Below are 13,297 nucleotides of genomic sequence, written 5' to 3' on the forward strand. Positions count from 1 at the left end.
CATTAAAGTAACAAACTCAAAAATTGGTGGCATTTGATTTGCAACATATACGCACACTAACATATGAATCTCTACAGTGATACAGAGTATTAAGCAACGGACGCGTGACCAACACTGGGCGTTGAAACAGCAATGCCTGACATCAAAGCAGGAGGTCGTATGATTTTTTTAATAAATCCTAATAATTCTACATAACCAATCAGCTGTTCTCTTTGAGTTTCTTACATTAATGGTCGCAATGTTATTACATTAGTGGTTAAGATTTTTATTACATTAAAGGTTAAAAAATTAATACATTGGTGTTAACTTTTTGTTACATTAGTGGTCGCAAGAGACTATAAAGGGGACAGAGAGGCCATCCCCCATATACACCCTATTCCATAGGTAATTCGTCTCGAGTTATTTTTAGAATCGGGATAAAGTTACCTCGCGCGAGGCGTGGATGTTTCGTGGAGGTTTCGCATGACCAAACGCCGTGCAAAACATGTCGGGCGAGAGGCAATGAAAGCGTAAAAAGATCGAGAGCATTCCTGAATATTGAAGCGAAATGAGTCGGCGCTCACCTGGGAAAAAGGAATCGCTGGACTCTTTGACAACCCGTGAAATCAGTTTAACTCGAAGTTGTCGTAACCTCAGTGCTTTAATAAAATGAGAAATTTCGCCGGTCTATTGAAACCGGTCGTTTGTACAATTTAGGGAGTTTAAGATCCAACGACGCGGACGACAACTAGAACATCAAAAAAACAATAGGTTTAATTAGCAAAAAAACAACTTCGCACGTGCAACACACTTTTTTGTTCATTTCTTTCCCGTTTTTGCACGACTACGACGTGAAAATGCCTAATTTCGCGTTTTATGGAGGACGTGAATAAGCAACGACGAAATATTATTTCTCTTTCTGAGCTTGAATATGGTCCCTTGAAATTCAGCTTTAGGAGGGTTCGCCTACAGTTGACAAAGTAGGTGGGTAGGAATAATCGCTATAAAGACTGAAAAAAATAAACATCAAACCAGAAATTGCTCTCTTCAAACTGTAAATTATAAATGATCCTGAGAGAATATTCAGGGTGTTAAGGATTTCCCTGCTCTACTGTTAGCTCTATACAAGAGAGGAAGGGCGATTCTTTTTTAATTTCCGTTTCGCTGACACAGCTTTCGCAGAAATCTCGCTGTAGTCGTTTTCGTCGACAAAAGGAATAGCAAAATCGCTCTCCGCGTCTTCCCCCATTTTGTTCTGCGTCATTTCGTGAAGGACGCGTGGCTCTCAGCGTGGGTCATCCACGCGGAACACATTCGCGCTATGTGATTGGCTGTTGTTTAATCCCCCTCGAGATCTGTGGTGTTAAAAATAACTCGAGACGAATTACCTATGGAATAGGGTGTATATGGGGGATGGCCTCTCTGTCCCCTTTATAGTCTCTTGGTGGTCGATATTCATTACATCAGTAGTTAGCGTTACAATAGTGGTCGATTATTACATTAGTGGGTGATATAACTGTTTCATGTTGTCTGTTGTCACGGATGATAAAAATGGACATGGATTGAAACTTGACTAGGGAAAGTTGGCCAACCTTTTCAAGTTTAAAAATTATCTAAAAAAATCTTATGATTAGTGTTCCCTGAAGCGTTTTGTGTAAATATCGTCTTTATTATCTCTAACGGAGCACTGGTGTATGATTAAAGGCAGTAAGTATTTAAATGACTTCAGCACAGAATTGACCTAAACCAGAAATATCAGAAATAACACATGCATCATTCAAAGGTAGCACTGGAAGATCTTCCTTAACTCCCCGCCTTTTTCACGGTGTCTATCGAACCAAATCCTTGAATATTAAGAGTAGTAACTAGAACTGATTTCATGCTTTTTTTATTTGTGTAATGAATAATAAAGATTGGAGACCATGTGATACAAAACCGTGCCAGAATGGCGGAACCTGCATTCCAAACGTTGATGACTACAGCTGTCAGTGTTTGGATGATTTTCTTGGTAAAAACTGCGAACTTCGCAGTACTACAACAATTCCAGCCATAAGTATGTTAATTCTTTTCATGTTTCCAAATAGAGCGATTTTACCTGACCCGTAAAATAGTTAATAACAGCTAGTGCAAATAGCTACAAATGAACAAAAGAAGACAATAGAATTCTAATAGTGCGTAGTATTCTACTACCTATTTCACGGGTTTAGTAAATTCACCCTATACCTAGTAGTAGGCCAGGCATTCTTTTTATACTCTGAATATGAAATTAAAAAAGCATCATGACTGTTCACTGTCTACAGAACAAGGGTATACGGGTAGCAATACGGTCTCTACCGCAATTGTCGTATTAATCAGAGAGAGTCTAAAACAAGCTAGTATTTGATATTTTTACCTCTTTTTTCGCGAAACCCTAGTATCGGCAGGCTGGAGAATCTTTACGTTTCCAACCCCTCTTGTATAAACACCCGCTAGATGCAAGTTATTACGTGATCGCAAGAATAAAACGGGTCCCAACACAGTTCCCTGGGGAAGACCAGACAAAACGGAGGCCCAGGATCAATAACGTCCAGGCAAAACAACTCGCAGATATATTATCCTCGTCAACACAGCAACGAGGTTCTTAATAACAACAATAAGGACCGCCATTTCAACTCGGTAGACTAGTTTGACAGAAAGGTTTTGACACACGCAGGTCAAAGACATTTTTTTCGTTCTAGGCTACCTTTAAAATACCTTGACTATTTTGTCCATCACGGAAAAAAATGAAAGAATATAATACAGAAATAAATGCGACGAAAAAAAACATCATCTCATGTTAACTAAATATGCTTTTGTCAGGTAGTAACGTTAAAATCACATCAGTCAGCAATAGCGTCGTAATTTCACAACCTACGAAAGGTAAGACGTTGTTTTCTTTGCATTCACCTGTCAATTTTGACAGTTCTCAGGTCTCCAAAACCCATCTCAAAAGTCCCGAAAACATTTCGGGTCCGAAAAGTTACATAATGGGTAGTTAATTCACCAACAAATTTAAAGTTAATACGTTTTTTCTCGATTCTTTACTTTTGTTGACTTAAAAATACAACTATTTCTTATCGACAAGACATGTCTGTCGGATAAGCCGGCAAACTTAATTCTGACCTGCTCTTTGGGAGACTTGGACAAGGGCCTGGAAATAATATCTTCAGATCTTCCATGTTAAACATCCCATCAGTTACGTCCTTTACAATAAATTTCCTATTTTTTCACACCACACTTACCGCGATCTCCTGCACAATCTACGCCAGGGCTCTTAAGGATAGAATCATCAGAGAGGGGCTACAAATAAGAAAGTGATTTATTAAAAAGTTATTGAAGTTGTACAAATAAGTTGTAGGTACATGAGCATCTCCGAAGCGAGCCTTAAGTGACAGGTATAGCTACAGGTAACAGACCTAATGATCAGCTTACAAACTCAATAAGAGACGCATTATCTATCGATATAATTCTTTTTTTTAGCTCTTTCTGAGAAGAAGGATGTAATCGAAACCCCTTCGATCCTGAAAGTGACTTCATATCCTAGCACACTGGTCTCCATGGCGATAACTTCATCTCCGAGCACAGAGCCGACGGTTATGGTGACACCATCTTACAAGGAGCCAGGAATGACACCTGTGCCTACTTCTGTTCCCAAGCCCCTCACGAATGGTGAAACAGACGCCATTAAACAAAGCAAACAAAAAGGTGACTATTATGGTCTTTAAATACTTCTTTTAGCGGGGAGCGTACGGGCCGGAGTAGGGGTGGGAGGAGCAGCCTCTCCAGCAGTCAAACATTTTGAAATCTTCAAAACTCAATGTTGCGGACGCTAGTAGACTGCTTTTTTAAATCGACTTTTAAAGTTTTAAGGGCTTAAAACATGGTTCGAGTTATCAAGGGTAAAATTATATAGAAATGATCTGAGGGAAAATAAAAACCACTTCGAGTTAGCGGGAGGTTCGAGTTATCGAGGGTTCAAGTTACCGAGGGTAAACTTACAGTAAAGAGGGGGGTGAATAGGTCCGCGGATCAGCGGATTTGGCCTTAAAAAGCTCACGGATTGTGGATTTTGGCGATAAATGGAGCGGATTCGCGGATTTGAAAAATACCGTGGATCGCGGGTCAGCTGAAAGTTTTGGCCCGGTTTCCGGATTCTGTCAGTCTAGAAGTTCGGATTGTGGATCGGATCATCAATTTTCGGTCGGCCTTGGTCAATGTGCTGGTGTTTTGTCGGCGAACGTTCCGGAAGAGACTTTCTCATGACCCGACGCATATACATGTATTCTAGTATAGACAGCGTGACGGAAATGACGTCAGGCAACCTTGTGCATGGTTCCTGCATGGTGACTCATGGTTCAGGTAATGGCGGTAATGCTAAGTGACCTGACAAGATCTGTGAATGCGTTCGTGTAAATTGTCTAAATTGCAAAATGGAAACTAGAACTATCGAGTGTGTAGCCTTTTTCTACCACGAAGGTGCCAAACGCGATGACTTTATTCAAAAAAATAAGTTTCGATGCTGTGTCGATTCCAGTCAGTGGGGAAGTGTGGTTAAGCTACGCGAGCACGTTCGGTAAGTTTTATATTTGGTTTATACATGAACTGACATAAATTATGTTCTTCGAAGCTATTTCAGCTAGCTTGCTTGTCTTGATCGTTAAATTAATTCACGGTTTCTGTCGCCATCTTGGTTGAGGGCAAACACGGCAAAACTCGCGTCTCGATATCGTGAAGTTTTCGGTGCAATAAGCAATAAACAATTAACAATTATTCCTCGAGTCCGAATGGGCTCTGAGTCAATAGCCCATGAGTTCTCTGAGATCGCGTAAAACTAAACGTTACGGAGATGTTAAAAGCAGATATCCTAAGATAGCAGCAGCTATGGAAAGATTATTATATTTTTGAGTAGACAACTCTCATAAACGGGCTACAAATTCAACAGGAATACGCGCGAACTGAACAAATTGTCTGTTGTACATTTTAAAGATTCTGCTCAACTTACATAATTTTCCCTTGCTGAACATAAACTGTACCGAGCCGTATCTTGGTGCGCTATATAGAAGCTATATCATGGTTCAAATTTTAAACTGTAAGATCCCTGAAAGAGTTCTGCTCAATATGAAAAAGGTTTTTAAAGGTTTCACGCCGGTGAAGATGTGCTGCCTGTCACCTCTTGCAAGTTTTTACTTTTAAATACTTATTGGTAAGCAAATTACCCATCCTCGGAGACCCAGGGGCAGATAGTGGGGGCGAGGGAAAGTCCAAACGGGCGGAAAAATATGGCACGAAGAAAAGTAAAGAACGGCGAGAAGAGCAGTTCTTTACTTTTCTTCGTGCCATATTCTTCCCCCGTTTGGACTTTCCCTCGCCCCCACTATCTGCCCCTGGGTCTCCGAGGATGCAAATTACCATGAAGTTGAGTTCTGCCTCTTCCGAATTTTGCGGCTCGACTAGAAGCACGTCCAAAGTGATGTCAGTATGTAAATTTATTGAAAAATCTTTACGCAATACCAGATACTTTCATTTTGCAAGTTGCAGACTATTTGATTAGTCAAATCTGTATTGTTGGAAGAAACATTATAAGCTCTGTCCCTAATGCTTAATGTTTTGAAGCTGTAACGAAAACGTCTTAAACATGAAGTCCCGCATCTGTTGCGATTACTGAACAACTGTGTTAAGTAATTCATTTTTTGATGCTACAACGCTACTTTCTATATACACGAAAAATTTTTAAAGTAACACGGATTCGGATTTGAACAGAAATTAAGTCGGATCGACGGATCGGGCCTAAAAATACCACGGATCGGCGGATTTGCATAGCCCTATTCACCCCCCTCAGTAAATGTATGACGAAAATCCAGGGGAAGTCGATTTTGGTTCGATTTAGCACGAGGTTCGAGTTATAGTCTGGGAGCAAATGTCATAAAAAAAGGTCCCGTGTGAAGTTCGTGCTGAAAGCAAGCACCTAGTGTAAAAGTGTTCATTAGGTCCTACTAAACATGAAAAGCTTTGGTGCCAGCTTTGCAACTTGCTCAGACGGCTTTTAAGGGGGGGTTAAATTTTGACCCATGAAATCCAGCGTGAAAACGAGGCTAAAACACATAATTCATCATAACTCTGTTAATAACAGACGAAAATACACCAAACTTGCTCACATGATTGGGCATGATCCTCCCTGTTGATTTATGCTAATTTACATAGGTCACGTGACCTTACGCATGAAAGCGAGGCTGAAACACATAATTTACTATAAATTTGTCAAAAAAAATCCTTATCATGCCAAACTTGCTCACCTTAGTCAGTTAGACATCTTACATCGATTGGTGCCACTTTGTAGTGTCACGTGACCCCATACATGGAAATGAGGCTGGATTGCAAAAGACGCCAAAGGTGAATACATCATCCAGGACAATAACGTTGACTCATTGTAATGCATATTAATGCTGTATGTATAGCATTTGAATGAAAAAAAAAAAGCTAAAAAGGTGTAATGATAATGTATTTCGTGTGGCTTATATAACTTTATTATGAGCGATTTCTACAATCCTATTTCGCACAAACTCCTGTGGATTCTTAACCTAGGGGGCCTGGGTGATTGTGAGCCTGAACTGGTGCATGCTCAAAATATCTCTGTTAGAGTAGTCGGTCCTGGGAGGAAAACAGTTATATCGCTAGACCTTGGTTTGTATCTGCCCGCCAAACGATTACAGATGGCCCGATGCGAGCTCAAGAACATTCTCCTTCGACCAGGGGAGCTGCATGTGGTTATGGCTATGCTGAGGACCATTGGGTCATATATTGACAGTAGCGGGATAGACATGTGCTGGATCAAGTCGAAACTTTATGGCCCCTCCACTGTTAAACAGATAATCGATGGCAAGCATGTTAAGCGCGGTAAAAGAGCACACATGATCACCTTACGGGCTTTATTTTCCTTATACCTGGAAGCATTTCTAGAAGGCTCGCCTCATGTACGTCGTACCCTCGAGGAACTCTCTACGAAAGTTGGAGATGCGTGCAAAGAAGGCCCTAAGGAGAACATCCAGACGGCGCACCATAGCTCTACCAACGCGATCCAGTCTTCTGAAGTAGTCAAGAAGATGTCTAATTTTGACGCTGCGAATGCCACAAATCCTCTCTTTACTGTATTTCGCCGATACATGCGCATGGTAATGGAGATGTTCGCATTCATCCAGGCAGTCCGCAGTGGTGATTGGAAGCTCCATCTAATTGCACTGGAGTTGTTCACAAAGTACTTCTTTGTGCACGACAAGATCTGTTATCTAAGGATGATCCCCCTGTACCTAGCTGAAATGGCATCCCTCGAATCATTAGTCCCCGAGATCTATGGAGAGTTCATCACAGGAAACTGAGTAGTGAACAAGAACAAGGAGGTTTGCTTCTGTGCTGTTGGTGGTGATACTGCGTTGGAACACCTCAATCGATCTATGAAAGTTTCTGGTGGGCTTGTAGGGATCACTTTGAATGAGAGCGCACGAGCCAAGTTTTTCCTCATTGCCCCAGAACTAGCCCGACTCACAGCAGAAACCAAGGCAATGGCAGGTCTCGTTCCGGAACGTGCACACCATTAAGAACTAAACTCAGCTGTTTTGACGCAAGAATATAACAGCATAAAAAAGTTGACCGAGACAATCAAGACCTTCACCAATCCCTTTTCATCAGACCAGAACACCAACACCGATCTGTACAACTTGGTCACAAAAGTTGTGATGAATGAGAAAACGAAGAAAGATCTTGTTAATCAGAGTACAAGAGTACAAGATAGGATCAAGACAGGAAAGATCAACCTCTGGGCTCCTGTGAAGACGCGCAATCTTCTTACCTGGAAAACGAGTGCTAAGGTCATCAAAGTCAAAGCTAAAGACACGATCATCGAGTTAAAGGAGGACAGAAATCTGTTTGCTCGTTTGGCGATGGTGTGCAAGAGCCGCCCAGAAATTGACATCCAAGAGGCTGTTGACTTCTATGAGTTCACTGTTGTCCCAAGATCTTTGTTTGCACGAGATGGTACCATGTTGCATTGTTCTTGCAAGAGTGCCCTTATGCATATCCTAGAGAAGGCAGGTGGCCCTGGTACTAATACACAAGAAATCACCGGAGGATTCAAACTCGCGATTGTTGATGGAATGGCCGAAGTCCAATCACTTGACAAGCCAGAGTGGATCAAGAACTGTAGAGACTTGGCTGAATATTTCACGAATCGCTCGCTTGTAAAGTATAATGATTTACAAGAGCTCCACATAATCTTCGACAGATATGATGTACCATCCTCACTGAAATCAGCAACACGAGTCAAACGACAAGGTGGCCATGCTCCCATTTATTATCTTATCACTGATTCTACCCACATCGCCAAGGTGCCGATGAAGAAGCTTCTTGCTCATTCAAAGACCAATGGCGAACTTACTACGTTTCTCGCAAAGAATGTGAAGGATAATGCTAATGGGAGACAAGTCGTTGCGGCATGGGGAACGGAATGTGAGGCAACGCACAGAGACGTCAGGCATTTACGAAGTACACAAGAAGAAGCCGACACGAAGATTATTTTACATGCTCTGGATGCCTCTGCTCAAGGTGCTACCCAACTCTCAATATATTCTCCTGATGTTCTTGTTTTGGCTCTCCGACGGTATCCAGATTTGTGCTCGAACTCTTGCTTTGTTACTGGGACCGGCAGTAGTCGTAGAGTTATCAACTTGAAGTCAATCGCAGACGCCCTTGGGCCCACTAAGACGGCTGCGCTGCCAGCATTTCATGCGTTGACCGGAGCAGATGTTACGGGGAGTTTCTCTGGAAAGGGAAAAGCCACTTGTTGGGATGAGCTTGATAACGCCAGCACTCCTATCTTGCAAGCTCCGGCTAACCTCGGTTGTGGGGAACAGCCAGATGACGGCACAAGAAGTGAAGTGGAACAGTTGGTTTGTCGGATATACCAACCAAAGACAGACATCAAAACTGTCAAAGCCCTCAGATGGTCCCTCTTTAAGAAAAATCAAGCTGAGTCTGAGAGGTTGCCGCCCACACAAGCTGCTCTCCATCAAGCCATACTGGAAGCGCACTACCAGCTTCTTGTTTGGAACAACGATCACGTAGCAAACCCGGTGTTGCCCTCACCAGAAGGCTATGGATGGCAAGATGATGATGGAAAGTGGGTACCAGTCATGACAAATCTTCCACCAGCTCCAGAGGCAATTATACCGCTTGTCCGATGCAAGTGCGCCAAGTCCCGTTGCTCTAACAACCGTTGTCAGTGTCAAAAAGCCGGACTTGTCTGTACTGATCTCTGTCTGTGCTCTGAAGATTGCCAGAACGAGTATGCTGAGAGTGATGATGAGTATGATGAAGACGAAGTCGAACAGGAAATTCCATAGGAATGGACAACAGAACAATGTATATAGATATTCAGTAAGACTTTTATGACTGTTTATATAAAGTAGCAGTAGTCGCTATTTTCATTTTCTGCCCTTGTTCCAATATACATGCGAAAATGAATACATGGAACCAGTATGATAAGTTGGCAAAATTATTGATTATGTGTACAAGATAGATTCTGAAATGGAGCCTCCGCAGTATTTGCCTTATCCGTCTCGTCCCTGTGCTATGGGCCATAGGACAATGATTAGTTGAAGTTTTTAAATCTGAACTCCGATAACCAGATATGTATCTGCCTAGTAGTTGTTAATACATTTGGCAAGACAAATGCCATCCTACACGATGCTACCAGATATATCCAGCCTCGTTTCCATGTATGGGGTTGCACCAATCGATGTAAGATGTCTAACTGACTAAGGTGAGCAAGTTTGGCATGATAAGGATTTTTTTTGACAAATTTATGGAAAATTATGTGTTTCAGCCTCGCTTTCATGCGTAAGGTCACGTGACCTATGTAAATTAGCATAAATCAACAGGGAGGATCATGCCCAATCATGTGAGCAAGTTTGGTGTATTTTCGTCTGTTATTAACAGAGTTATGATGAATTATGTGTTTTAACCTCGTTTCCATGCTGGATTTCATGGGTCAGAATTTAACCCCCCTTAAAAGCCGTCTGAGCAAGTTGCAAAGCTGGCACCCAAACTTTTCATGTTTAGTAGGTCCTAATGAACACTTTTACACTAGGTGCTTGCTTTCAGCACGAACTTCACACGGGACCACATTTGCTCCCAGACTATTAGCGAGGGTTCGAGTTATCGGGAGTCAACTGTAGTCTTGTCGTTTGACCTCTGAGACTTTTCATAAAGAAACAAAAAAGTGCATGTAGTTGTCCTTTCACCGATCACTGGCGTTCCAAAGCAATTGTTGCTTTCAAAATGTGGCGCCGTCGCTTATTTCTGTATTATTACTTCTCTGAAATAAAACAAGTGAATTCCACAAAAAACATGAACGACGGAACGCTGAGAACTTATCACAACTAACTCAACAGTCAGCCGATATTTCGGAACCAGTTTTTACAATTTTAACATCATTTTCAGCAAAATTTAGCCTTTTCCGGTTTTCCTAGCCGCCCTGTAAACATGTTTAAGCTTTGGTATCAGAATGGGGTCCATTTGTATTTTTGTAGCAGACATTCTCTATTCATATTCAACAAAACGGCATAGTTTTGTTAATTTAGCTCGAAGTTGACATAATCAATTTCTTACTAGATCGAGTAGAATGTTTGTTGATAGTCATTAAAGAGTGTGAGATGTTAAAAAATAACTACTTTTGGAATTATAACTGTTTAATATGTAAGTGAGTTTCAAAACTAATTATATAAACCGTCCCCTCCCTCCAACAAGAGTGAAGGTGCCCGTAAGCCTATGCAACTCACTTCATTGGCGACAGAAACTGTGTGTGTCAGCGTGCGTATGCGCACAGCTGAAGAATGAACTCAGTAATTTTTTTATAACATTATCAAAGCGATTACTGCAGCAGTTGACTTAAAATTTTATTTATATATTGTAGCGTGCGCTCAAAACAGTCCGTAACTGTGCTCACATTGTGGGTGGCTCCTCCTAAAATGTTCTGCAATTGGTATAGGATTTAATGGAGCCGAAACCAATTGTGGACTGAGTGCACACTTTTTACCTCACAGGCATGTTTTTGTCTTGAAAGTGAGGGAAAGTTTACTCAACTCGCTTAAGATAACATTAAAAAAAGATTGTAAAATCCATATTGAGGTGCTGGAAAACTATCGATTCACCGAAAAATTCTTTTTGAAAGAAACAATTTTGCAAAGACTAATCTACACACGCCATAGCCCGCACAACTCGCAGAGATAAAAACAACAACAGTCACCTCTTTTCCCCAGTATCGGTTGAAAAATTCAAAAGTATTCTCTCAAATTTACGTTACAAAACACATGGTCAACGCGTCATCGTGTACTGTTGAGTTATGGATGCACACGGGAGACGTCTTGGGAAGATCGCTAAGCTCACAAGGACTCGAGGTGTAGTTTATTGACGTCATTAGCGTTCTCAAACGAGGAATATGTAGCACGCTCGCGCTTTTAAATTTGATAGGGCAAGTATTCTAGCTATGTTATAACCGTACGGTATAGGAGTCTGCTGTGCGATAAATCCGGAGCTCGCCGAGGGATTATGATCACCATGAGTAAGCCAAGGTAAACTCGATAAAGAGGTGGCCCTCACACAGATTAGACTTTTTTATTGTTTGGAGCTTATAAGAATCCGAAAAATTACATTTGTTTGAGATTTGTTTTCCGTTGCGACCGTTTTGAATTTGTGGTTAGCAGTCTTCAATATTTATCGAAATCTATACCCGTTTGGGTTTATCTCTTTCTACTTTTTTTCTTCACAGGTTTTAAAGTTATCAATGTTCTCATTCCATTGCTGGTTATTTTGCTCCTGTTTCTCCTGATTATTGTCTTAGTCATTTGGTTTAAGAAGTAAGTTTTTCAACTCATGATTCCACCTTATCCCCCGGTTATAGTACTTTAAGTGGTAGCAGAAGAAATAGCAGTGTCTTTATCCTGGGGTGTCATTCTCTATTGTTCTGGACACAAAAATATGAGCACATTTGTAAATTACACGATTGGTTAAATTGGACCCAGGTAACCAAAAGGCCTAAAAGGTTGTTTCACGCCCACTTTGTTGGCATTCAAAATCGACCTTTCAATAGTTTTGCAGGTAAGATGATAAATCCTTCAATTAACCGAAAACAAAATGGTGTTGTTGGCTAACCAGGATCGAGATAAACTAACATCAGAGCCAGGACTCCAGTTAGGACTTTTCTAATTTTTCTGTAAGCAAAAAATAAATTTCTAAATAAAAATAATAAATAAACAAAAAAATATGACAAAAAGGACCCGTAACCTCCTAACCCTAACCCTAACTCGAGCTAACCTTCCATGATTGCCACGAAAACCTTCCTTTTAATGTTCGCGTGACTTGCAGGAGGTAAAAATGGCGGGAAAGCGAAAAACTGTCGACTCCTGCGTCAAGTCCTGGCTGGAGATCCTGGCTCGGTATATAGATCCTCTCCAGGATCCTCCCTTCTTTTCTTGAAATTTGATTTTATATCTCTTAGGGATATTTGGCGTCGGGCCAGAAAGTTACCTTAATTATTGATTAACAGGCCCCTCAGTGATGAAGCAACACCAATCACATATAAAAAACTAATAGTTTCAAATCGTTTAATCAGCATGTAAACCTGGGGACAATCAGGATGTTTACTTCATAGTTATTGGTCAATTTACTCACTTTTTCTTTCTTCCATGCAGGAGGACAAACAAAAAGAAAAAACTAGTCGATGGCAGTAAAAAGAAGGTAAAAATTTCATAACCATTCGGGGCCTACCTAACTGTTATTCCGTCTGTGATATGAAGATCAGATATTTTGAAGTTTATCTCATTTGCAGAGGGAGTATGACTTTAGAGTGAAATCTAGGATATTCAAACATTCAATGGTAAAGCTTACCATACAGGAGTAAACTTATAATAGATATGTCAAGTTGCGCCAAGAAAAACAGTTATCTCTAATGATCAGTTCGAAAGAAGAGGAAAAAAGTTAGATTTCAGAATTTTATGCGCCGGCCACCTATAGAATCAAAACCTTTTAGAGGCACACGAAACAGGCTCTAAGCAAGGGAGATTTTGGTCCTTAGCAAAAAGGGTATCTAAAAAAAGAACAGGCAAGATAGGCTGATCTTGCCCGCTCGAGCCTTTTGCCCGCAGGCATTTTTATCGACTTCATGTTAGCCTGTTGCAGGCGATTCAGATATAATAGAGCGCGGCGGACAGATGGTGGGGAGCGAGTTAAATTGTACTCCGGGAAAACGGGG

At 41.1% G+C, this 13,297-nt stretch overlaps 2 protein-coding genes across 2 annotated transcripts in view; both read left to right on the forward strand.

The window, feature by feature from the left end:
- The window catches only part of LOC140923688 (LYR motif-containing protein 2-like), a 246,979-nt gene that overhangs the window by 210,653 nt on the left and 23,029 nt on the right, over nucleotides 1–13,297 (forward strand). The gene's annotated exons all lie outside the window — the stretch shown is intronic.
- Nucleotides 1,879–12,798, forward strand: LOC140933227 (uncharacterized). Its single transcript, XM_073382747.1, has 5 exons — nucleotides 1,879–2,032; nucleotides 2,818–2,877; nucleotides 3,478–3,702; nucleotides 11,816–11,903; nucleotides 12,738–12,798. The coding sequence occupies exons 1-5, from the start codon at nucleotides 1,879–1,881 to the stop codon at nucleotides 12,796–12,798; spliced, it is 588 nt and encodes a 195-aa protein (XP_073238848.1).

Source organism: Porites lutea, chromosome 1 (assembly GCF_958299795.1).
Source record: "Porites lutea chromosome 1, jaPorLute2.1, whole genome shotgun sequence".
NCBI classification, from domain to species: domain Eukaryota; kingdom Metazoa; phylum Cnidaria; class Anthozoa; order Scleractinia; family Poritidae; genus Porites; species Porites lutea.